The sequence below is a fragment of the Colias philodice genome, chromosome 20 (genome assembly GCF_061535455.1).
Source record: "Colias philodice isolate Cphi_HAF_F1 chromosome 20, ilColPhil1 Martin Lab GWU primary, whole genome shotgun sequence".
Classification (NCBI taxonomy): domain Eukaryota; kingdom Metazoa; phylum Arthropoda; class Insecta; order Lepidoptera; family Pieridae; genus Colias; species Colias philodice.
In genome coordinates, this window is record NC_143105.1 from 7,044,311 (window position 1) to 7,071,432 (window position 27,122).

Here is a 27,122-nt window from a genome sequence, read left to right on the forward strand (position 1 = left end):
AACTCTTAATTAAGATTCTCAGTGGCAATGCACGTCTTTTCTAACCCTTTAATACTTCGCTGAATTCCTTGATCTCTTCTCGAGTTAACCTGCTAATCCGGCCCATAATGAACTCAACCCTAACCCTTAGTAAATACACTTTAACAATGCGCTCTAAACCCCTTTCTTATAAACTTTTTCGTACTGTAACCACCTATTAGAATACAATTGATTGTTCGGATTCAAATAAATAACTTTACACGTATTATTACGTTGACTCATTTAAACGGTATAAATCTATAAAATAAAGTTTAATTATAACAATAAATTTTTCAAATATCCCCGTCAATATGCCGCACAGCGCTTCAAAATACGCATTATTTTCAATGTATAGTTTTGGGAGCATTTTTCCCTCGTCGGTGCATCACAATCATCGCCCTGTGCGAATCTATATTGACAGTACGTGTTCTGAATAATATGCCCTTTTCCGGGATTTTGCAGCTATTTTTATTTAGTATCGATCGTCCGTCCGGTCAGTCCGACCCCAGACGATGGAAGGGTTATTCGCCCGTGTAATTGGCTAGTTACAATTCATTATGTTCCGCTGTAGTGATTTTTCGGTATTTCTCACTTTATATTTGATAGAATCGATCTAATGTATCGGAAGTTGGTGTTATGTAATTTTAAATGTCCATGAATTGAAATAGGGTTTAGGTTTTATTGTTTATAGAATCTTTTTTATTAAAAAATGTGTCTTTTGAGTCACAAAAAGGAATAGATTTCATTCGATTGCATTTTCATTGGTCTATCGTTTTACCGTTTATTTATTAGCAGCCTGGTACATTACGATCCCCTTACGTATCTTTCTTACTAAATGACCATCTAAAGTTTAAGTTTAACAGATTACACTTAGCATCAGAATCATCAAATTTTCCAAGATGCTTAATAAAATATAACATAAAGTTAGCAATAAATGGATATTCAAGTCTGTGTATTCAAGTGCGGACAAAGGGAGGTAATTCTTCATTAGGGGTCGGTCAAGTGTTGCCTCTGGGGGTTGCCAATCAACACTAGACCATTTTATTTATTGCTCCTCTAAGATGTCGGACACACTGTGCTATATTTATTGTATGAGTGTTTAGTTATCAGATATCTTAAGAAATGTTTAAGCTATAAAACATAAAGCCTTAAAACGATGTTCAATTGACTCTACATATACCTATTGGTTTACAATTTTGCTTATAACTTATGTGTATCTTTGCAATTATATGTAAAAAAAAACTAGGTATATTTAAAATATTTATTTTCATTATAAAAGCGAGGTGATCTTTGTACTAAACAAAAAACATTCTCTTTTAATTTAATTTAATTTTAACATTAACAATAATAAATAATACCTATGTGTATGCAAACATGCATTAACTTACTTTTTAACCGACTTCAAAAAAAAGGAGGAGGTTATCAATTCGGCCGGTATGTTTTTTTTAGAAAAACATTTCATGGGAAATACGCGATGTAATGATCATAGCTAATTAAAAAAAAAGACCACCTTATACACTTTCTTCACAGTTGGTCAAATCATTGATAACCGAACCCTCTATTAGGCGTGAGTTTTATTTAATTTGGCACTGAGAAAACACCCCCAGTCAATGTTAGCACTGCCCGCACATGTCCGATGGACAAATACGGATAAATTATTGTTTTTTTGCAATAAAAATGAGGATTTACCTCACCATACGCAATTTGGTAAATGTTGTCTTTGGTTAAATATAAAGAAAATACAATTTTAAAGAGATAAAATGTGGCGTTTGTTATTTAAAAAAGGTGCAATTTCTGCATTCTGCATTCTGCTGGTGCATTATGAGGATGTATTATAATGCTAATTCAGAAGCCGATAATATTATTTTTTCCCCAGTGATTTTTTTTATATTATTTTTTCCCACTAAATCCATTGCTACTTCTTAAAGTGCATAGTCATCACTCATCATATTATACTTCTTAACATTAACATACTAACAAATACATGTATCTCTATGAATCCTTGCAATAACCAACAAATACAACATAGCCCCTTCCTTGCACCCAAAAACGTTGCCAACAACTTTTAATGGCGGAATATTAAAAACTTAGCGTTAATGTGACTTTATTAACACTGTCTCAAATTGCAGTCATAATAACACCAAGATCCGTCTTTTGGTAATACCTCGCTATACCATAATGAGAAAATTATACGCAGTCTTAGCTGCCTTAATAAAAATTTGTTCGTGGGGTCGATCGAGTAAAATAAATGGCATTTCTACCTTATGTAATAACAAATTGATCGTACGGAATGCGAATTTAGATTTGGGAGTGGAAAAAGTGGTATAGATATGTATTTTAAAATATATTTAAATGGGCAATGGAGATCAATTTTTGAATATATTTTTATTTTTAAGAAGGTCAAAATCACTGCAAGGTGTAATGCAAATTGTAATGTTTAAAAATGTAGTAAAATAATTTAAGCGTTTGCTTAACATATTGAAAAAGCTCTACTTTCTGCATCCACTTAGTTGCGTCGCAACTTCCGATACCAACTATCCTATAAATAACTACAAACTGATACAAACAAAATCAATGTTTTTTCTCTACTATTCCTACTATTTTTTAAAGTGAAACTTTTATTACATCGTCTCAAACTTTTTGGTCTGTGTAGCGCATGTCGCGTGACGGTCGGCTGCCGAGTAGGTATAAAGCAGTATTCGGAGTCATTATCGTACAAATACGATAATAATTTTGTGCCTAAGTTTCACTTTTACCGTGGTTTCATAAAACCACACAACATTTTTTTTATTTAAACATGGAAATGAACATCGCAAAAATTGACACCATAAACAACGTGAAACTAAACTCACGTAGCGAACATGCCAAAAGCAATATAACTTTTTAGCTGTATTATATTATCTCTGCTATAAGGTAAGGCATTATCAGATGGCCATGTGACTTTACACTGATAAAAATAAAATTCACATGGCTGTTTAGGACAAGCCATATTTAAGCGATGCGAGATACCCGAGCCGTGTGCTTTATTACGATTTAATTCAACAAAACAGAGAGAGTTTGTCTTTGATATTGCCGACTAGCGGGTATATCTATTTGGTGGTTTGTGGGCTTGGTTGTGGGATTTTTGCTATAGCACAGAGATAACTTTTGGTATTAATATAGTTGTAATATGCTTTGAGTAAGACTTGTAAAGAGAGGTTTACTGTTAGTTACTTAGTAAAAAGCTCGGAACATAAAATTTTCGGTACATGAAATTCGGAGAACAAAAGGTATTTAGTAAAATTTTCAGTAATTCTCTTGATATGATCGTTATTGCAAGCAATTATCAAAAAGCAATGCCGAAAGTCACACAAAAAGAGATGTTTCATATTTTAAGCTGATTTAGAGCTAATTTGAAAACTTATAATTACTGAAACAATTAAATATGTAATTTATTCAAATTCTACGTATAATTCATGCATAGAAGAATTAAGTAATTAATAAATGTAATACATACGCCTTAATTTTATATTTTTATTATTAATTATGTTTTCGCCACAAACCAGAATTATGGAAACCCTCGTTTGATAAAGTCACAGTAACAGATATTTCATTTTGTTATTATGTTACAGTCGGTTGATATGACAATGTATTTAAAGCATTGTTTCGCTAACTGTTAAGTTTTAGAACATTCTAGATTAAAATGATTGTTACTTAAAAGGTTTCGTAATGATAATTAATTATGATTAGGTTATATAGATGATGTTTTAAACAATAATCATAGAAATAAATTAAAAAAACTTATATAGTGACTTACACTGATAGTTTAAAAGCTCTTTAGTGTGGTTATCTTTCTAAATTGACTATATCAATCAGGGTAGCCAACATAAAGAAGATGCTATAGAAAACGTCAACCCTTCAATATCCAACCGATTATCCCGATTCAAAAGCCCAGTACACACTGTAACATAAAAAGCGTACTCGTGAACGTGAAGTAATTCGAAACGTGTGCACTAGTGTTGCGCTGGTCGTGTTGTCTGTCCGTGGCCGACGTCACGACGGACGGACATGCGTGTCCTTGCTATAGCAATGACGTGGCTTTGTGACAAACGTTTTGACCTGTATACTGTATTAATTATATCTAATGGGCCCTCTTAACGATCGAGAGTGTTGGCCCAACATATGATAGTCGATGTTTGCCGCCATTACGGTGATTATATGTATAGACATTTGGGCCCTCTACACTATCGTGATTGCCAACGCTGCCCATTGTGAAGAGGGCCAATTAGAGAGTGGACTTTTTAGCGAAGTGAAACATCTCATTTGCATCGAAATTTCCTTGCCGTAGAAGCCATGAAGGAGAAGCCGTGGGCGGAAAGCTAGTTCTTGTATTTATATAATCTGAATTTCGGAGGCTCAAACGATTGTCATGAAATTAAGTATTAAGAGTTTGAGGGTGCACTCACACACATCAGTCACCGTCACGGCACGTCACCGGACAGGATTAAAAAAAAATATGTATCAATAGTTCTAGTATGACTCTGTTCCCACACGACAGTCGCCGGCACGAAATCTATCAGTGACGTCACCGGTCAGGCACGTCAAATAATATTTCCATACATGTATCATACTTTTATCCCCACTCATCCGGTGCCGTCACGTCTCAGTTCAGTCAGCGTCGTGCTACCGTCAATTGCTACATGTTCTCTAGGGTGACACACGTCTAATCACTGACTAACCTGATGTATGTGTTCAATGATTCAGTCAAACCGGCGACGTGACTGACGGACAACATGACGGTGACTGGTGTTTGTGGATACGTACACAAACCGTCACCGATCAGTCATCGGTGACTTGACGGTGACTGATGTGTGTGAGTGCACCCTCAGGATGATAAATCGATTCACCTAGACATTATAACAAAAAAGGTACTTAAGATATAAGAAGGAATAGAAGATTTTTAAAAGCTTCTTGCCGGTTATTCTCCATAGATACTGCTTTCCGAATCGGTGGTAAATGTTAAAAAATGATATGACGATTCAATAGTGCTTTTATAAAAAGTTTTAAATAAATAAATTGAAGTTAAAAATAAAAAGTTATCTTTAGGAAGTAAAAAAACTGGATGATTTACCTGCGTTCAGTTTTTATAAGACTAAGTGAACTTGGTATCTTTAATTCTAGTCAACTTCTCCTTCCAATGCTATATGTCATTAATTATAATTATAGAAAAACTTGTTGATAATATAAGTTTTGTTTTTAATTTTGATTCATACAAAGCTATATCATGGAACAAAATTATTTTTTTTATCTAATACGTATTTCTTGTAAAATACAAATTATATGGTTACTTTTCAAGGAAAATGCACATCCGATCATTAAATTACTTAAACCGTGAAAGGCGCAGTAAAAAATGAGTGAAAGCCTACAGAAAAACAGATCTACTTTCGCTGTTATACTTAAGATTTCAGCTTTTTTCTATTTTTATCTCAACGCACCTAAATAAAAGTATAAAACACTTAATAAAACTGTAAAACACTATATAAATCAAGGGCAAATTCAAATATCATTAGTAATTCTAATTACTATATTAATTTAAATTTTCATCTAAAGGAGACGATTTTTTTTGTTTGGAGAATAGGCCCACCTCAATTTCTTAGCGTATATTAATGAAATGTGTGTTAATTTGTTCCTTGAAGTCCCCAGATTACAGTGGTGACATTACTTTTACATGTTTTAACCGGAATCTTTAGAAATACGTGTGCAAACATTCACCTCATTACTACATAAAAACTAACTGATAATGAGCGATTTGTCTTGTGTGACCCATCCGAATCATTGGGTACAATATATTTAAATAAATTAATAAATAAATATTAGAAAACATCATATACATTGTCACGATTTAAAGCTCGGAAATCAGACACAACGAAGGTACCACAAACACAGAGACCCGATTTGGTTATAAATAGTATAGAAAATAGATATAAGTGGGTGTACCTCAAGTTTCTGGACCTTGATGCGATTTTAGCGATTGGGAAAACTGATTCAACAAGAAATTATTAGTTAAGTAGGTATGTAGGTATTTAGGTACGTGATATTTTATGACTAGGAGTAGGTACATAATATTAGGATAGGTATCCATTTGCTCAGCTATTTTATTATTCATGTTCAATTGTAATATTAAACGCTCTTATGTTGTAGCAATATCATTTTTAAATAGGTAAAAAAAACATTGTTTACATTCATTGCAAACATTGACGCAGGGGGCTACGACAGGAGGAATCTGACATATTATTCCATCAAAGCAGCCAATAGATAATATAACGTTTCGTTACACGGATTTTTTTAGCTGAGTAGAAACAAATTGTTTTATTTGATAAATGACAGGATTTAAAATCGCTCTCAATCTTATTCTTCCATATAAATAAGAATAAAAACAGTTTCTAAAGTGGTTTATTGAAGGCAATTTTTTTTGCTTTTTGGTTTTATTTTCATTCTATCGATAAAAACGTTTCGTTCCAGTTTTTTTAATGTTGGCCATTGTTCTTGGTTTGTAGACAGCACTACAGCAGGGATGATATCAAAATAAGGCTTTTTAATTCGATTTCATGATTCCGGTTTCGTTTGTAAAACAATGAAGTTACAAAATTCATAATATAATTTTATATTTTTACACGTTTTTTTTTATGACTATACGTTACCGAGTCTTGGTGGGCCCACAAAAAATAGTCTCCTTTGTCCAGCTGTTTTTACGTGTAACAAACGTACACACAAACTTCGCATTTATATTATTAGTAGGATAATAAATAATTTAACTTCTCTCAGCTACTGTCCGTGTGTCACAAGCCCTTTGATAGTATCTGTGTGTATCATATTACACACACTTCCTTTGTTTTATATGTGTTTGAGTAATAAATATATTCTTAAAAAGATTTAATTTATCTTCCTCTTTCGATAGTGGATGAGTTTATTTTGTTGTGGTTTTCCTTGAGCCGTTAAATGATTTTTAGTCAAAACTTTATATCCTACCAACATTTTTAATGCTTGATAAAATTTTGCACAAAAACTTGTGCAAAATTTTATCAAGTCAAACGACAAACGAAAATTATCCTTTTCAAAATATTATCATTATTATTTAGCTAAAAGTATATCTATATGATCTATAACATTTCTACGTCAAAAACCTGAAAATTGCCAATATAACTGAGATTAATTTTTTCCAGTTAACCCAATTGAAACAACATTTTCTAGCACAGTCCAACAAGTCAAAAAATAACGTATTTTGTAACAAAATTATTTTAACATTTTTTATTTTTTTATTCTGTTGCAGGTGCTCAAAACAGAAGAACGGGGCTCGGTATGTCGATGGAGTTGTTTGAGCAACATCAAGGCACTCATATTCTTCAGGTAAGTCCAAAACATATTTTAAGAAAATAATTTGAATATGTATATCATCTTCTTCCTATGTTGCTAGTCGAAACTGGAAAAATAATAACCTATATCTCTTCATGATTTATCCATGACTTACTGTGCCACGCGGTTTCACCCGCATTGCTCCGCTACTGATGGTCTTAGGGCGCGTTCAAACAAACAAACAAAAAAACTCTTCAGCTTTGAAACATAGATTAATTAATTAATAATATCCTCGACCTAAGGTTGCCTGGTAGAGATCACTGTTTTAGCGACAAGGCCGCCTTTTTGTGATTATTGGTATCGGTGAAAATAAAGTGTTTTATTCATTCCTTCATTTATTGGACTGACTTTCTTTCAAATCTAATACGCTTTTAAAAAGCTACATAACCATCTCGCCTTAAAGTAATCTGTCTTCATAGCTTAAAAATAATTAGCAGACAAACTATGTCAGTTCTGTTTACTTTCAATGGAGAGCCAATGAAAAGTGAACTTGACTTTGCCTTACGCAACACCTTCACGCTTTTTATACACAATAACCAACGTACAATACAACGAGATACTCCAATTTATTATTACTAAACATCTATTTAATATTTACTCGATTTCACTCCAAATTTCATAACAAAATTAATCGAATATATACTTTATGGGGCAATTTGTAAAAGGGTTGACGAAAAAAACGCGGTCAAGTTCGAGCTGTGCGGTTTTGGTTCCGTATTAAAAACTAAATAAATATTTTGATGTTCGAATGTGCTGCTTTAATTAAATACCTTCGACTTCCTACGACTTCTTTTATGTACAAAAGAACATCAATAAATCTTCTTAATTTCTGTTCATTTTTTACTCAGAAACCTCTTCTAACATCACATCATACGCATTTAAAATCAAATAATCAAAAAAATATATTCATAACCAAGAAATTGCAGAACTAGAACATAACCAGACAAGGAATTGCACCTAACCAAAAATAACAAAAAGCAATTACACCTATTAGTCATGAAAAAACGTTATTCACAGCTGATCGATTGCATCACAAAATTGGTGTGGAATACTAAAAAAAATCGATTATTCCGTCGTTCGATCACGTTATCATTTTGCAATAGTTTCTGATAATATCGGGTGTTGCGGTTTGGTTCTGATTGAAAATACGAATACGTGATTTCAAAGAAAAGGTATTTTTTTATGCAATATAGCGGGAACGTTTGTATTGTACTTTTTTTGTACAAAGTAGGGACGTACATGCAACTATTGCAAGGTTACAGCCTTGAGTCGTAATTTGATGTAGAGTGACTTTTCAGACGTGACATAAAAAGATCAGCGATTAGAAAAAAAACATTTTTTAGTTTTTAAAAAGTTTAGGAATATTGTTGCCCGAAATCGGGTTAAGATCCACAAAAGTTTTCTTCAAATCTAACAGTAAATTATAACTCATTAATCACATAAAAAGTACATTGTCACCCGTCGAGATTAATAACAAGTTCCATTTAAAAATGAAATACTTTTATAACGGATTTAAAAAGTCGATTGTGACATAAAGAAATGGAATCGACAAATTATTGTGTGCTTTTTATTTCTAACTTCCATAAGAACATTCTATAAGTATCGAAGTATTTCAGAACAGAATATTTAATATTTAATATTGGATAAAATTAGGAATTTTAAAAGACTTTAGGGCAAATATCTGTTACGTTTTTAAAGCCACTTTAAATCTCCTCCACCCAAATTGGTTTTAAATTAATATGATCATGTTCAATTATTTTATTAGCATTATTAGAAAATACATTAATCATATTATGTTTTTAAATCAGCCATAGGCTTTCACATGAATTGAAAAATAAACAGTGTAGGTATATTGATACTCATTGTGCGAAAAAGACATCTAATATTTACAAAATTATCTTGTCATAAATACCATAGTAATTTTTATCATTTGATTTGTCTCTTCTAGGTACGCTTTAGTTCTGCGTATCTGGTAGTTGATTATAGAAGGTTTTTCATCACCTTACTTTTATTTGTTTAGGTTTTTTACCTTCTATTTAGTATCGATGGATATGAAGCTATTATAGTTTTTATTCAAGGTACGGTCAACAGGTGAAAGTAATACAGTTTTTTATCATCATCATAACAGCTACTCGATATCTATGAAAATTGATTATACATACCTACAGTCTTTAAGTTCAAATAGAACTCATGTTATTAGTATATTTAGATGATATTTATCAATAAACCAAATAACTACACATTGACTCATTACTTTTTCTCCTTCTATAGTATATATTATGTACCTAACTATTTATTTATACTGAACCAAATTCAAATAAGAAAAACATAACCCTCCTTCTATCGCAGTCGGGTATAAAGTTACATATTTTATTATCTTGTCCCTGTTTTAATTTTTTTGAACTATTAAAATTAATCCATTATCGTAGTACGCAGTTAAATAATTCCAATCATAAATAAACGAGCGTAAAACGTTCTTGTTTTGCTGACCTTACCAATAACAATACGCTTTGTGGCGCTAGACTTGACGCGTAAAGCAGTAGGTCGGTTAATTTATTTTTTTAACGTTTCTAAATCATTTCTTAACTCTCGTAAAACTATGTGTGATGTAAATGCAAGTTGTGCAAGGTTATTATAGTGTCTCTTTTTATTTTAGTTTAGATTAGCCTGTTTATTATAATGGTAGTATGTAGTATGATTGGATTTTTGAGAGGCTGTTATTGTAATAATTTTTGTATAGCTTTAGCTTATTGGTCATCATTATTACTGAATAGGTGATTATAGTTATAAAAATTATAATATTGTGTACTATTCATACACATGATGTTGTTGCCTTCAATTAAGCAACAAAAATGACCAGACTACTTTACCATTTTGCCTAATATATGCAAGCTATTTCACACCCCGTTTTACGAAACATAAAAAGAAAATTTACGCAAAGAACATTCTAGAAGCGTCCTAGAGACACTTTAATCACTAGATATTAATTATTTTCTTTGTTGCAGTCTCTCGACGGATTCGCGCTGTCTGTAGCCGCGGACGGGAGGTTCCTGTACATATCTGAAACTGTGTCTATATATTTAGGATTATCACAAGTAAGTATATCCACTTATCATCCTTAATAATTTTCTAAATGTTTCTTTGTTTGTCTGCCTTCCTATCTCGTCGCAACGAAGCGAATATATGGTATGATTTTTGTGTCAAGAATAGTTATGAGGTCACTGACAACATCTCATAATTCATTCCCATGAAAATTTATTTTGATTGTGCGGGCAACCGACAAAGCCATGGGCGAAATTCAAGTAAGATTACTAGAGAAAACTATTAAAGGAAGGTACCGAAAAATAATAGTGATAATATTGATTAAGGCGCCTCCGACAACTTGATACAACTAAAGGTAGTATTTATGGACATGGGCTGTTCTCCACATATTTTTGGTCGTTTCCTTGTCCCTACGGTAGACGGATTTAGTTAATAGCCCTGAATATTGCTTATAGAGGGAAGGTTATCAATAGTAGAAAATTTACCATATTCAACATATTTAGTTATCTGACTCTACACTCAAGTTAAACCTCTAGGTATAGAAAAAGCTAACGCAATTTTATCTAAAATTCTGGAAAACCATATTTTGTGACGTCTAAACAAATAACAATGAACTAGCATGATTAGTGGACGCATCTCCAGTCTCCACGCAGGTGTATACAGAATCTTCATTCAGAGCTTGCGTTAGATGCAATCAGAGTTTTGTCGGCTCAAGACATCCGGAGAGATAACATCGTGACACGTGTTGTTGGCTGCCACGCACTACCCCTTTCTTTAAATCATGACAAGATCTGTATGGGAATTGTTGTTCTATCCGTGATACGGTAGTGAGCTTTTACGTGTTATATGATATATCGTAATTATTTGGTAGACAGGTAATGTTAGGTACCGCATCAAAAACCAGGCAAGAAGATTTTTTTCAATATGCTACATTAACGGTTATCAACTTTTATTTTGATTTATGACACTTATTAAAAAGATAAATGTAAATTTTTTATTTTTTACTTCGAAGATGAAATTCGGTTCTTTGGAAATCTTGCTCACTTTTCGTATCTGTAAAGAAAAATTAAATTAAATCTCGCTGTGGAATTTATAAAAAATATAGACATTAACGTTCAAGCAAAATATACAAAATGAAATTAGAATTAAAAAATCCCAAATTGAAGGGAAATGGGAAAGATCTGAAAACTGGGAAACAGTTGATCCAAAATGGCTGTAGGGTGGTGCGAGGGAGACAGCGAATGGGGGGAAAGGAATGAGAGATGCCGGTCACGTCTCGGGCAAGGCACGAGCGTGCTCTTCATCCTAATGCTGCTGCTACACACACTTCAAACTTCCAAACACCTCACACGAGCCGCGCTTGTGTGCGTGCACATAAAACACACAAACTTCCTGGTAAATACATACAACTTTCTTATAGCCAGGCTTAGCTATATTAAATTCTGTTAGGCCATTTTTTCGGGATGCGTTGATAACGCCGACAATGGGAAATCGTATTTTCGTTCATAGACAAGGGAATGGATACTTTATTTTTTGTTTTGACATGTACAGACCCTCTGGTCGAAATTATTTACGTGAGGGCACAGCTAAGATTTTGTTTATGAGAAAAGATAACTGACTACGTGTTTGTCACCACGTAGACACGTCTTCTATATAGGTAATGATTGACCGATGATATTCGTGCTTGTGCTAATGCATTACATCATTAAATCATCTATAAAATTTTGAAATAGATAAATATACTTTTTTAACACTCGTTATTATATCATATACTGGCAATCTCATATAGAACCTCCTGAACATTTTCCCATACTCAAATACCTTGCAGGATATCTAAATCAAAAGCTATATGACACGAACATCAATTCAACATCAGTACAGCTGTCAACGAATCAAATTTGTGGCCGGCCGATCGTTGAATCAGTAAACACCATAAACTCGGGATCTTTCTAAGAAACGACCACCGTAACGTCACTATTGTCTCTGCTATTCACATGCGACACATCACTACGGATACACGGCACCTGAATGCCTAATAGGGTCCCACAATTATATTTGATAAATTCATTTGAACATTTGCATACGCCGTGAAAGGGTCAGGAAAGTCGGGTGGCAACAGATTTCCTTGGGAAAAATATGATTTTTTTTCGAGGATTTTAACTTTTTAAGAATCTTGATAAATACTCATTGGATCACCCTAAGTGAAATACACACAGAAATGCAGTAAAAACAGGCACATATGACATAAGCAAAGTTTTGCTATGCTAGGAAAAGAAGCTTCCGTAATGAATGGAAGCAAACCTAACCTAATTAAGAAACGTTGTTTTCAACTTCACAGCAATTGCATAAATCTTTAGTCATGCTAACTGTAAGATGACGTCATTTCATAGTATTATCCCATATATAGTTAGTATCAGATATATAGGTATACTAGAGGATAGTATAGATAGGTTTAGATACATTTTAGACACGTTTTTGCACTTACAAGCCAGAGGTCGTGGCTTCGATTCCCACCCAGGGAAAATATTTGTGTGATGAGTATTGATGTTTGCTCTGTGTCTGGGTGTTAATAATTATTTATATAAGTATTCATTTCGTTTCAAGCGAAAAGCTTAGCATGGGATCAGATTGTGTCGTGTGTGAAAAATGTCCTGAAATATTTATTTACAGTTATAGACTATACTCATGTGACTTTTCCTCACCAGGTAGAAATGACTGGTAGTAGTATATTCGACTATGTGCATCAAGCTGATCATGCAGAAATAGCGGAGCAGCTAGGGCTGTCTCTCGCGGGGAGAGGAGGGGCGGGGTTGAATAGCCCAGCTTCGGGGAGTGAAGAGGGGAGCCAGCATGGCACTAACAACCCTGATGGTGAGTATTTGATCATTTTCTATGTTGAAGTTTTATGAAAAAAAAATATTATTATAAGTTTCATTAAAAGATATTTTAACTTCATCACTGTCGTAAATTCCTTAAGAAAGTTAGGTAATAGGTTATCTTTAAAATTGAGGGTTTATAAAATTTTAAATATCTTATTTTTATGCAATTTAAATACTACACCACTTATCATTAGAATAAGTAGCTAAATTCTTGCTCACCTATAGAAAAACAGTAACGTTTTTCTGGTCTCTTAAAAAACTGTTAAATTAAAATCTTTTTTGATGTCAAACATACGACGCCGAACGCAAAAAGTCGATTGAAGGAAATAAAAGTATTTCTTTCGTCGTATTTTTGCAAGTTCATTATACTCGTTTAACATAGCTTTACTTTTTACATACAAATTTAGATTAAGACCTAGATTTATTCTGATAGAATAAATTAGAAATTCTAGAAAAAGTACGAAAGTCTTGGTGATTTATTAAAAGACAAATTGACCGTTAGTCAATCTATCTAGCTGAATTTTTGAGTTTAAAAATTTAATGAAATCTTGAAAATAAACTATGCCGCCTTCGATATAAAAACTTAGGCTGAATTTCTTCAGCGTCTACATTCAATTTTAGATCGATTTTTTTTTCTACAGCCCAAAAATTACAATCTAATCTACAATTTTAATTTATAAAGGATAACAATTATTTAGCTATGAAAAATGATAACAGAAAAATATAAGCCGGTTCAAATGTCCCGTAAAACATTACGCCATAGGAAGTTGGTACAGTGCATACTGCTCTATTTCACTACGTCGAATCGATCAAAGCTTCTTTAATAAGTGTTGAATCAAATTGAAATTAGATTATGGATTGGCCACGCCGTGTTCAGAACTTATGAAACGGTCAATGGGGAGCCAGTGCCATCTCTATGGTTTCGATTAATATTTTATTTCATCGCTATGGGAAAAATTGAATTTCTGGGCGCCACAGCGGACATAATTCCGTCTCCTCTAGGAATCATTTCTCGCTCGATAGGTGCTAAGTTCAATTAAAATTTGTAATGAGCAAAAAATTCTTGTATATAATTTCTCTGACAAATAGCAGTTCTCGCTCCAGTGCACTCGAGGTTTTTATTATTGTTGTTAAAATTAAAGTTTCGTTAGTGTTCAGGTTTCGCTCGTTCAATGTGTTAACTATTTGTCTGATCGATCTTATCTTTAAATAGTCTGAATATATTTGCAACATTCTTCATTAGCTATGTCTGAAGCTTTGGATCTCTGTACTAGTTAGAACTTTTACATAGTGTATGGTTTTTCTTTCTTTGTTAAAATTTAGAAAAAACACAAAACTTTTACTAATCAATTTACATTATTTTCCTTTTTATCACATATAGACAAAATACAATATCTACTACATACTTTTCACTGTATGCATTATTTTAGCATACATAAATTCGTGTAACACATGAATATAGAAAAATAAATAAGACAATTTTCATATTCTACCTACAATATTATGTACATAGAAAAATATAAAATATTATAGTAGGAAATAACTGTTAACACATTATTAAGTACTCAACAATATACGAAATAACCCACCCAGACCCAGTAACCCGTCCACATAGCAACCCTTTCCATAGTCCAGTTATTTATTTCCATTTTCTGTAATAGTCCTACATCGGCCGCGGACTGCCCAGGGCTGTATCTCTATATAGTGCAGTCACGGGCAGGCTGCGGCTGGTGTCCCATAACACATTAAAACTCTCAAAAGGGCCTCTGCGTGTTGGGTCCCCACGTAAGCCTTCCAAAAGACCGGGTACCGTCCTTCTGGTGGTACCCGAGTATTATGGAGATACGAAATAAAATAATACACTTACAACCGCAGGGCTTAATAACTTTTAACCGATTTAAGTAAAACTTTAAACAATCGAAAGCTTAACAAAAAGAAAACCGGATATTATACTTGTTTAGAGTCTGATTGATTGTAATCTCTATCTATAACAAATTCAAAGAGAAAAAATAGAGCAACTATTAAGACCATTATGACGTTACGTAACTGCGTGAAATCACAATTTGCTGACTTTTAGGTGACAGTTTTTATTGTAATTTTTGGTCCCATGTGTCTTTTTTTCAATTTAATTCAGAGAGGTAATTTGATAATTATTATACCATGAAGCAATTTACATAAAAACCTTGTTAACATCGAAAACACCGTACGAAAAGTTTCTAAACCTCCGGGGCAGTTTACACAAATTGGTTCTAAGCTAACGGCCTCTCATTGTTAGCGACACAATCAGTTTCAATTTACCCGTTCAAAAAATGAGGGTAGTTGGAAAAAATTCTATCAGGATCCGTTGTGACAGCTGATCATTGTATGTGGAATGGCGTAATAAAGGAAGATTTGAGAGCGAAAAGCGTATTAAATTGTGAATTGTCTTTTTGATGGCCGTAGAAATGCTCCGTGTGATGATCGGATGCAAACGACGGTTCTTAAACTTTATGGAAAACGTGTTGAAAGTTCGGTATTGATTGGTTGTTGAAAAACGGGTGATGAACTTGGCGATATTATTAATATTGCGGTAACATTTCATATCTAGACAGGCATGAGTGCATAGAGCGAATAGGCTCTTTCTAGCTAGTCTAGATGACTGCATATCTACTTAACATCAGCCAGGATGCAATCAAATGTCTATTTTAAATATTTTAACAATTTGCAAAAAATATAACTCTTCATAAAAACATATGACAGATTCAAAAATTTTCGGTAAAACACACGATGAGTAAGCTTACAAGGACGATTTGTAAAACCACGTGTCTTTTAAAATTATTCAGGAAAATCCAAGATATACGAAGGTTACGATAGTTCTGTAATTAGTCAACTAATGCGTATTTGGTGGTTACAGTATGATTCATTGTCTAGATACCTACTGAATTGTCTTGTCTAATTACATTTTAAAACTATGTACTGACGAATAACATAAAACATAAGTAATAAAACATATGTAAAATATATTAAGTACGTAGAAACACACTATTCTAAACATAAACAATTCGAGAAAACTAATATGAGAATACTTGTAATGTTACTTCAAATAAATTGATGTGGAAAGACACCCTTTCGTTATGGAAATATATTTGTGAATAAATCAACAAAACTTTGGGAGTCACTGACCAATTTCTCAGGTACCATAACATAGTCGTTAAATCGATTAAGGCGTGATGTCGTTTCACCGATCCCAAAGATTCATTCACGAATTAATTAGATAGCCGGCGAGCTAATCAATCAAGCCATCAGAATTATATTTGAATGACTTAACGTTTAAGGATATTTAAATAGAATTTTAAAGCCGTATCTTCTATCTATTGAGACGTAAATAGACTTTTTTGATCGGTATCTGCGAGGTGGGTGATTCGTGTTTGGCAATCTAACCAAATAGGTGACGCGAGTTTTTCTAGGAATCTGTAATTGAATAGGTAATATCTACTCAACAAGATTTATATACAGTAGCAATGGTTCAAATCGTTTAAGTGAAAGACTGAGGCAGAACTAGTCAATAAAAATAAATAATAAAAACACACTTTATTGTACAATGCAAATAACAATTTATAAAACGAAAAGTTTATAACTAATGTATAATTTGGCGGCCTTATCGTTTAGAAGCGATCTCATCCAAGCAACCTATAATACTTAATAATAACAAACATTCTAAAAATGTTTATATTTCCACAGTATCAGCACAAATGACGTTAGCAGCGAGCGGTTCCCTGTACCGTGGTATGGACAGAGCCTTCTGTGTTAGAATGAAGAGCACTTTAACGAAGCGAGGATGCCACTTCAAGTCATCTGGATACAGGGTAAGAGAGATAACATTAGAGTAACTAAAGAGTTAGAAGTGAAATCAAAATTATCAAAGACATAGATCAAAATAAAAGAGACATAATAACCATAATATAATATGTACCTATGTATTATTAATAAGATGACACACGTGAAATTGTACATGTGAAAATACTTCTAAATCTTTAGTTATTTAAACATTTCGCTCCCATTAACAAGCCTCCAAAAAAAGATAAAGAATGACGACAGCTATGTTTATCATAAAGATTTATTAATTTCCGAGTCATTAGTAGATGGGACTGAAAATTTGTGGACATTTCTCTTATCTAGTGTTTGAGATAAAAATGTACGCTGAATTTTCATTTTCAATCTAGGTTGGAAGAAGCAAGGAGGGTGATACGGCAAGATATGGAGAGGGTGGTAACTGGCGGGTGGGTATCATAGACAACAGATTAACGAGAATAAAAGAGTTCTGTTCATGTTTATGATCGTGATTTAGATTAGTGTCTATGGTTACTGACTTCATAATTGCTGTCTTCGTTTAATTTGATCTTAAATTAGATATAGGTATTAAATACTACACATATGAAATGTTATTGTTAATTAGGAATTATTTATAGATTTATTCATATCTTTTGGTAAATTACCTTTAATGAGAAAACTTAATTCACCCGTTTAATATACACAGGGATATACTAAACACGAAGTTATAGTAGAGCCAATTTAATAGGCAACATTTGACGTCTATCAATTTTATCTTCATAGGGTGGTAACCTGCTTAAAAACATCGATTAAAGTGAATTAATCGATACGGACTTGAAACATTTGTCAATCGAACTTGAAACACATGTCAATAATTTATGATAATTTTTATTCCCAAGTAATCAATGCATTCGATTCTAGATGTCAGATTTCGATTTTTAGAGTAACGTCTCTGGTATTTAAAAAGAAAAAAGGTTTATTGACACAAAATTGTAGCGACGTCAGTTCTTTAAATCAGAAATTGTTCATTATGTTTAGAATGGTTTATCAGTAAAATCAAGTCCTAAAATTACTTCTATCGGTCATTATTATTATAAATATGTAATCGTAATTGAAAAAAGTTAAACAAATGTGCAGTTCTAACAAAACGAAATATCATGTTATTCTATGTCGTGGTTACTAGGTTACGTTGTTGAATTTAGTTGAACTGTCAAATGTTGCCTATTAAAATGGCTCTACAATAATATACGTTTTATAACCGCGGAACAATTTTGCAGTCGCTTTATCCGACTTAGATCACAAATATTATTGTTAGAGTTATTGCACAGCGTGGGGTGCCTCAAGGCAGCAGCCACGGCCCATAATTTTTGTCTTAACTCGGTGTTAGGAAATAAAATGTGATTATATCTTAACTCGCAGTATTATATAGTAGGTGCGTAAAATTGTTCTTAATAGATTGTTCCGTCGTGGAAACGGTACTCTTGTTTTATTTAGTACTACGATAAGAAGTGTGATAAAATATTGTCAGCGAATTTCTTTTGGAGGGTCATTTTTTTGAAAAAACACGCTCTTACAGGTTGTCGACGCTTTTTATTCTTTCTTTTTCATTCATTGCTTATATTTAGGTATACATTATTATAGGACATCCTATAAAATTTATAAACAACTAGAGGTCCGCCCCGGCTTCGCCCGTCGTACATATTTCGCAATAAAAGGTAGCCTATGTCCTTTCTCGGGTATCAAAATATCTCCATACCAAATTTCATGCAAATTGGTTCAGTAGTTTAGGCGTGATTGAGTAACAGACAGATAGACAGAGTTACTTTCGCATTTATAATATTATAAGTATGGGTACTGTATAAGGCCTAAAATGAATTTTATTTGTATTACGAGATTATTATTGTAAACAATATAACAATACTTTATGACACTCGCAACCAAGTCACGAAGCGTGAACAAATCTTAAGTTCAAATTAGAAAATTAAACCCATAATTTCAATTTATCTACATCTAAATGGCTCATACAATTCGCAAATATCGACGAAGCGATTAGAGAAAAGCGTTTATTACTGATTCTACGCCAACGGCTACATGTTATTGCTCGAATTTGGTCAAAGTTCATACTTTATCGTTTTGCCACCCATACCAACATTGCTAATAGGAAAAGGGTTGTGTGAGTTTGTGCCAATTGAGCTGCCTTGCAGCAGAACTGTACTTTAAACGGGCTATTAAGAGTTACCTGCAGACGTGACTCTCGGCTTCTTATGGCTAAATCTTTAGCAGTTCATTCCTCATTTTCGACACGTATCGTATTACTCCCGGCTTGCGAACTCTTGATAGAATTTCGCTCGGTAACTTCGAGAAAAATAACATTGCGAAGTCACATAATTTGTTCGGAGTTAGATCTATAACTATACTGGATGTTATTATGATCTGATAATTTAACTTATGATGGGAATGGCTAAGAAAATTAATTATTATCACAGAAGGAGAAAAAAATATCTTTGGCAGTACATAATAAACGAAATATTTTGTCTATTTTGGGGAAAATTAAGGGGGGAAAAGACTATGTACAATGTAGATAAAAAATGTCCTTCAAAAACGATATGTCGAATTGATTTTATTCCTATTTCTCTTTCCAAAGATACTTACCAGGGGAGTTATCTCGTACTTATTCCGTTATGTTTGTACAGTACAGAACGTAAACCATTGTTCCCAAACTGACGGCGATTTTCAGTGTTCTTACAGTTGTTTCCATCTTTCCAGGTGGTCCTCATGCTCTGCAGACTACGGCCACAATACACCTTCTCACACAGTCGGAAGTCGCCCCCATCACTCCTGGGGATGGTGGCGCTGGCGATCGCACTCCCACCACCGTCAGTTCACGAGATTAGATTGGAGTCTGATATGTTTGTAACAAGAATCAACTTCGACTTTAGGATAGCCCACTGCGAGCCCAGGTATTAGGAAATTAATGATTAGTTATTTTTCCTGTGTTGTATTTTTCCTAGTAATGTATTAACTGTAATCTTTAATCTTTTCTAAAAAACCTTATGAAAGATTGGAAACGTTTAGGTATTGTTCCTAATAATGTAGTAATCTTCATATTTTCTGTAATAAAACCTTCTAAATAAACGTATGAAGCGTTTACTTTAATTCAATTTCCTACTGGATCTAAACTACTATTAAAATTAAACATTCCAAATCATCTAAGATACTTGTTCCTACTCCTGAAAAATAATTAAGGAGCAATTTATATACATGGTCATTATTTACATATTTGGTAAATATTACTAATTTTGCTATTTTTGTTTCCCAGCAGGGTACAAGAATTGCTCGGATACACAGCAGAAGAGTTAACGGGCAAGAATCTGTATGCACTGTGCCATGGAGAGGACGCCAACAAATTAAGAAAATGCCATGTAGATTGTAAGTACTTTCATAATTCATATATGTGTTTAGTGAATTATAATGCCAATGAAATTTATAACTTAAATGTATTATTCGAATATATCTGAGACGAACGATAATTTTAAAAATATCATATTAAATTCTTCCATAACAATTTCTTCTGTTCTTATATTTTAAGCCCCTGCTCCGCCATCTTGTTTTCATAATATGTACATGTGTATTGTCGAGTCGGTGACTATATTAAAAAGGACTATTGTTTTAATAGACTATTAACAAACACCTGGCGGACACACTTAGGAAAATCATTGTGAATTATCATCTTTTACCTTAATAACGTCGCTTTGAAATTCAACAGCCGCTCACTGACGGAAGTTTAGAACATAATCATCCCATTTTATTATCTTAGTACAAATTATATACAGTGTCGTCAATTTGAACATCAAAATGTCGTCCGCGTTTACGGCTGTATCCAAATTACCCGCTTTCTAGCAAACACCCGGAGTTTTATGTTAATAAAACAATTGTCATTCTACTGGCCCTCCGTCCGTCCACATTTGACCGGCATCTGACAGACATTCCGTATTTTAAATTCAAATTAATGTTCTCGTAAAACTATCAACGGTTCGGTTGGTAGTGAAAAAGTTTATAAATGACGTCACGCGATCGTGATTCGTGTTCGAATCGTCAGCCATTTTATATTCGATGCTCGAAAATTTTCTGTTGCGTAACTTTATATTACTACTAGATTTCCGCCCGCGGCTTCGCCCGCGTTTTCAAAGGAAAACCCGCATAGTTCCCGTTCCCGTGGGATTTCCGGGATAAAACCTATCCTATGTGTTAATCCAAGTTACCCTCTATATGTGTGCTAAATTTCATTGTAATCGGTTCAGTAGTTTTTACGTGAAAGAGTAACAAACATCCATACATCCATACATCCATACATCCATACATCCATACATCCTTACAAACTTTCGCCTTTATAATAGTATATTAAGATTAAGATAAGATAAGATTAAGATATTAAGATGGAAATCCTGAATTTAACTGAAAATCTTCTTTAAGTTTTGATATATTATATTAGAAACACACTTAACCCGAATATTTGGAATGCTCCCATTTTAAGAGACAAAGAAACGGTTTTTGATATCATAATAATATTGATCACAATATTCCTAAATTCTCATACACTTCCTACGTAAAACCTGAACAAAGATAAAAGAGATAAAATACGTCATTACTATAAAGCTGAAGCCATCTCAAAGAGCATTAAGGAACGACATTTCCCACGAATAAACCGGGGAAAGGAAACGAAATGATGGCAAAGAAATTATTATTCAAATCACAGACAAGACGGACCATACGGCGCTAGCTCTAAATTGTATTCTTTATACATGCCATAATAGTAATAGAAGGTATGAGATATTATATTAAGTTTTAGGTTATATATGAATTTGCGTGTATTGTAGTTTATATTATTTTTGTAATAGATACCCTTTATATAAAGATGTACAGATGGCATGACGGCATATGAAATATTCTCGCTAAGAAAGGTTTCTTTTACAATATTTTATCTAGATTTAGTTATAGGAAGTATGTTATTATTATTAATTACTAGCTTCCGCCCACGACTTTGTACGTGCATACCCATTTTTCCCCGTTCCCGCAAGAATTTCGGGAAATCCTTTCTTAGCGGATGTCTACGTCCTAACATCTACCTGCATGCCAAACAGCCCGATACGTCCAGTGGTTTGGGCTGTGCGTTGATAGATCACTATATCAGTCACCTTTGAGTTTTATATACATATATAGATTCCTGTAAAGTCCTGTAAACTTGTAAAGTTTGATTGAATATTTTATTCTCAAATTTAATCGAAAAAAGAATCCGTGAAAATCCGTTAAAAATTTGGAACGTTGATATTTCAATTTAAATGCATCGAACGTAACATTCGAGAACAGAAATCAAAATTTAAAATTCGAAGGGCGCGAAAATAATCGTTACTGTTTACAGTTTAGTATCGAAAGAGGACCGTAAATTTTCCTGCTACCTTGATGCAGACGTCTTGACATGGATTTCTATAGCCGATGCCTGAATACTAAGTGACGTTACGACACTTGATAGATTTCACCACATACCAGGTCATGGGTGGACACATCATCGAACAATTCGAGCAGGACAAATACAATTTAAAACTGAAGTATTCGATCCTAACATAGACATTAAACAAACATTTATTCACAAAAATGACACATATTACAACTGACAATCATAATACAATCAAAAGACAATCAACTGAATAATCAAACGAACTCAAAGAAAATTTGCAGAATATATTAAACTTGCAAGTAACTTTAAAAACAGTAGCCCAATAAAACCACAAAACATAGTCATAAGTTAAAACAATAGTCTTGCGTATTAAGGTAATCTGACATTACCTAACGTAATTTAAAAGCCAACAATAGAACGGTTAGCAAATGACGCCTAATATCCTGGCGTGACTCCAACGTATCGCGATTCAAGCAGCGAATTGACAATAAACAATAAAACAACAAAACCAAAAAGCAAATTGCTAATGATTCACGTAGTACAATACACATGTCAAACACTTTGTCCTTTGAATGCGAAGAATATAATGCGTCTATTGCTTTTAATTAGACTCGAACACCATAAACTTATTGGTAACTAATTCAAGGTCGTCCTGATTAGTGTAGATTAAAAGTGTGTTCATATTGATTGTTCATTTGTATTCATCAATAATATTATCTTTCAATATCTTTTCTTTTTCTACTAAATGTTTGAATTGACTCCAGAGTCTGCTTTCTACAGATTTTTAACCAAATTCAAAATTTATTTAATTTCTTGTTGTTTGTTACAGTAATGAACAAAGGGCAGGTCCTGACGCACTACTATAGAATAATGAACAAGCTCGGCGGCTACACCTGGATGCAGACATGTGCTACCGTCGTCTGCTCTTCCAAGAACGCTGAAGAACAAAATATTATCTGCGTCAATTATGTTATTAGGTAAATTTTCATTACTTATTTAGATCCCATTAATTTATAGAATACTAGATTAATTTACAAGATTTTGAACTAATAATATAATATCGACTTACTAGCTATATTAAAACTTTCTAGTCATTATTTACTTCATTGAAATTTAGTGATTTATAACAGTAAATTTCAATCTCGATTATTTCAAGCTGCTTTGTTAATCCAAAGAGTAATGAGCTCTATCCATTGTTTATCAATAAAACACAATTTTCCTGAACGTTAAGTATCAATAGCATCAATGCAACATATCATTAGCATACAATGGTGAGGAAAATAGTCTAGATCGTACGCTTTATGCCTTGATGTACGTATGTCTAAGTAGCTATACTTTGTTGCAGTGGTCGAGAGTATCCAAACACAGTAATGGATTGCTGTCAGCTAGAAGAAAGTGTACAAGGTGTGAAGAGAGAAGAAACTACTGGAGATCCAGAAAATGGTCCTCCAGATGCTGATGCTCCGGGAGCACCTCCCCCTGCAGCGAGACATGCAAATGAAAGAACTGAAGCTCCATCCAATAACGATTCCGCTTCAACCGCTCCACCAACGTCCGACGTTACACACCTTACGAGACTCAGTGACACGCAACCCATACCCCTTCACACAACTCCAGAAAGAACTTCCCCAATGCCTGCTCGAAGACTGAAGAAACGAAAGCACACTACAGAAGAAGATGAAGCTGACAGAGAGGAAGAAAGACGGAAGAGCTCTTCAAATCCAGGTGCAACTATATCTCCAGTTGAACGCGATATGACCAAAACGACCCTTGCTATGCCCGAAAATACTGATGCGACTTCAGTAAGGGATCTAGAAAATGCCATGTCGAAGCATTTACCCGCATTAGATGGAAAGGAAATTTCTCACCGCCCAACAGATTTCTCAACGGACGCTTTGCTCAAACAACAGCAACAGAAGTCGACTATACAGTGGATAGGAACACAAAATCACCCTCTGAATCATCTTAATAGACAAATACCTGGAAATCATTCGTCCACACCTGCTTCCGCATTACTCAGACAGTTATATGCTAACAGGGAAAGTGTTATTAGAAGCAATTTCTTAGGTGATGCAAGAACGGGTGGATATTACTCCGGCGATGGTCAGTCTGGGCCTTTACCCACACCTCCAGGAAGCGAAGGATCAGGGTACGGTGAACAATTGGGACACAAAGGCACTGATATAGGTTCCATAGCGTATGGGAGTTACGCAGACTATCATTCCGCGATGACCCCACCGGGTTCGGTTTCACCTCGAGACAAACAACAGTACGCGCTGCCATACGATAATAACGCGTATTCGGAAGCGCTAAGGCACTCCTATTTGAGTGACACCACATTGCCATTGAAACCTCAAGCGTATTCCGCTGTCCCTGGCGCATTAGACTATGCGTCATCGTTAGACCAGTCGCAGTTTTTCCATCCGGCACCATCGTTCCATCTCTATCACCCGCAGGCGCACTCCGCTCACCCGTCTCACTCGCACCAACCAGTAGACAAATCAGCTCCACCAAATACTAATTGGTATTCAGCTAGCTCATAGCTATATTGATGACAAACTTTCACAGTAGCGTCCGAATACATTCCCAATATGTTGGCCTGTCGACCAAACTCGACGTTTATAACTCTATAAAATCGTGGTTGTGTAAATAATTTATTTTATAACATTCCAATTTAGATATAATTTACGGAAAGACTTCGTCAATACTCATATGAAGAACTGCAGCGGTTTTGCAGTTACTATGGCTAAACGAATTATGGATAAAATTTTACGAGATTTTTCTTTACACACTTAGTAAATGGTCGCTACACGAGTAGCCCTTACCCGTATAATATTGGCTAATGGCTATATTAGATAGATAAGCTATTTATATAGCTTCTTGCATATCATTTTAAAACATAACTTAAGCTTCTGTAAATGAATGTACAATAGTTAGCACCTGACTGTACTTAGATTTATATTCTAATCGAGTAATGTAATTTGTAAATTATAGTAGATTCGTAAGTCCTGTATATTATTTTATTCGAAATAAGATTTCATTGTACATACGTTGTTTAAATAGCATTTTAGTTTTTTGACAATGCTCAAAGACTTCTGTTACGTTCTCTTGTTAGGTTATTATTATGTGTAATTTAAACTTTTTGGATATGTTCGCCGTAATTAATGAATTTGTTATATCGAAGCCTCTCTAAGCAATTTAAATTATTTTTAACACCTAACGTGACCTAAATGTATTGTCATGACAAATATAATTGTGAAATACTCATATGTTTACATTCCATGTTATAGTTTTTGTTTCGAAACAATTTTGTTGTTTTTTTATACAACTGAATGAATATTTAGGCGTTGAATTAATGCTATCGCGTGCAATATGAAGTTATTGATTTCAATAAAGGGCTTCGTTAATATATCGTAATTTAAGATATTATAAAATTGTAAAGTTGTAATTAATTGGTATTAAGTATGTATCGAAATTATCTGTTGTTTGCGTTCAAATTACGAACTGAGGATATTTTTTTTTTATTTTACATGGAGAAGAAGTGAATTTTATTTGTCCAAATAAAATACTTATTAAGAATTTTCAAACCTGGTTTTTATTTTAGATTTATAAGCAACTACCTATGTCCTATAACCTATTAAAACTTAACCAAAGTATGGTTAGATAACGCCATCCTCGGAGAATAAAATGATAACTGCATAAACATAACTTTTCAGGAAAAATAAAAGATCGCTATGTGACTATAATTTGCCAAGCAATATAGAAGGAGAGAAATAAAAAAAAGGCTCAGTGGTAGCTAATTAATCTTTTATTATGTTTAAAAATAGTTTTAATAACTTTATCCAAACTGCAGAAGAAAATTAAAATTTAAAAAGTTAGTAGCATATCAGTCAAACTTTTTACTAACTAATACAGTCCAAATTTACTAATATTACACACTTATCATTTTATTTTCGTAAATATTGGACATATACCTACAGTGTGTCCGGACATGACATACCGATATTTGAAGGGGCTATTCTCCAGGTATTTTTATCGATAATTCAACCCCTCTACAGTCCCATACCTCACCCCCCTCAAAATGGCAAACCTATCAATTCGGATAGTGAATTTATGAAAATTGTAATAACTTCGAAAGTGAGTGTCACAAAATACTAAATTTGGTTTTATTTGAACAATAACAAGTTATTCTAGGGACCACTAAACAAATTTTATTGATAAGAGTGATGAAACATACTTTAAAAAATTCGAAAACCATTTTGAGGGGGGTGAGGTAGGGGACTGTAGAGGGGTTGAATTGTCGATAAAAATACCTGGAGAATAGCCCCTTCAAATATCGGTATGTCATGTCCGGACACACTGTATACATTTTGGGTAATAGAACTTTTATTCTGGAATTAGAGTATTCAACTATTATCTAGGTATTATATAAATGAACACAGTAAACATTAATTAAAATCTATGTTCTTGATCATCATCATAATCATAATATACATGGTCCTACCAATGCGCAATGGCGCCAAACC

The 27,122-nt window shown here is 33.6% G+C and overlaps 1 protein-coding gene across 5 annotated transcripts in view; it reads left to right on the forward strand.

The window, feature by feature from the left end:
* The window catches only part of trh (PAS domain-containing protein trachealess), a 175,813-nt gene extending 149,636 nt beyond the window's left edge, over positions 1 to 26,177 (forward strand). For all 5 annotated transcript variants that reach the window (XM_089708058.1, XM_089708060.1, XM_089708059.1 and 2 more), the window contains 8 exons: positions 7,328 to 7,404; positions 10,416 to 10,505; positions 13,158 to 13,323; positions 17,052 to 17,176; positions 19,908 to 20,101; positions 20,461 to 20,570; positions 23,426 to 23,573; positions 23,942 to 26,177. In XM_089708058.1, coding sequence (XP_089564184.1) covers positions 7,328 to 7,404; positions 10,416 to 10,505; positions 13,158 to 13,323; positions 17,052 to 17,176; positions 19,908 to 20,101; positions 20,461 to 20,570; positions 23,426 to 23,573; positions 23,942 to 25,139 — 2,108 coding nt within the window. In that variant the 3' untranslated portion in view covers positions 25,140 to 26,177. The remainder of the gene's footprint in view (positions 1 to 7,327; positions 7,405 to 10,415; positions 10,506 to 13,157; positions 13,324 to 17,051; positions 17,177 to 19,907; positions 20,102 to 20,460; positions 20,571 to 23,425; positions 23,574 to 23,941) is intronic.
* The last annotated feature ends 945 nt before the right edge of the window (positions 26,178 to 27,122 follow it).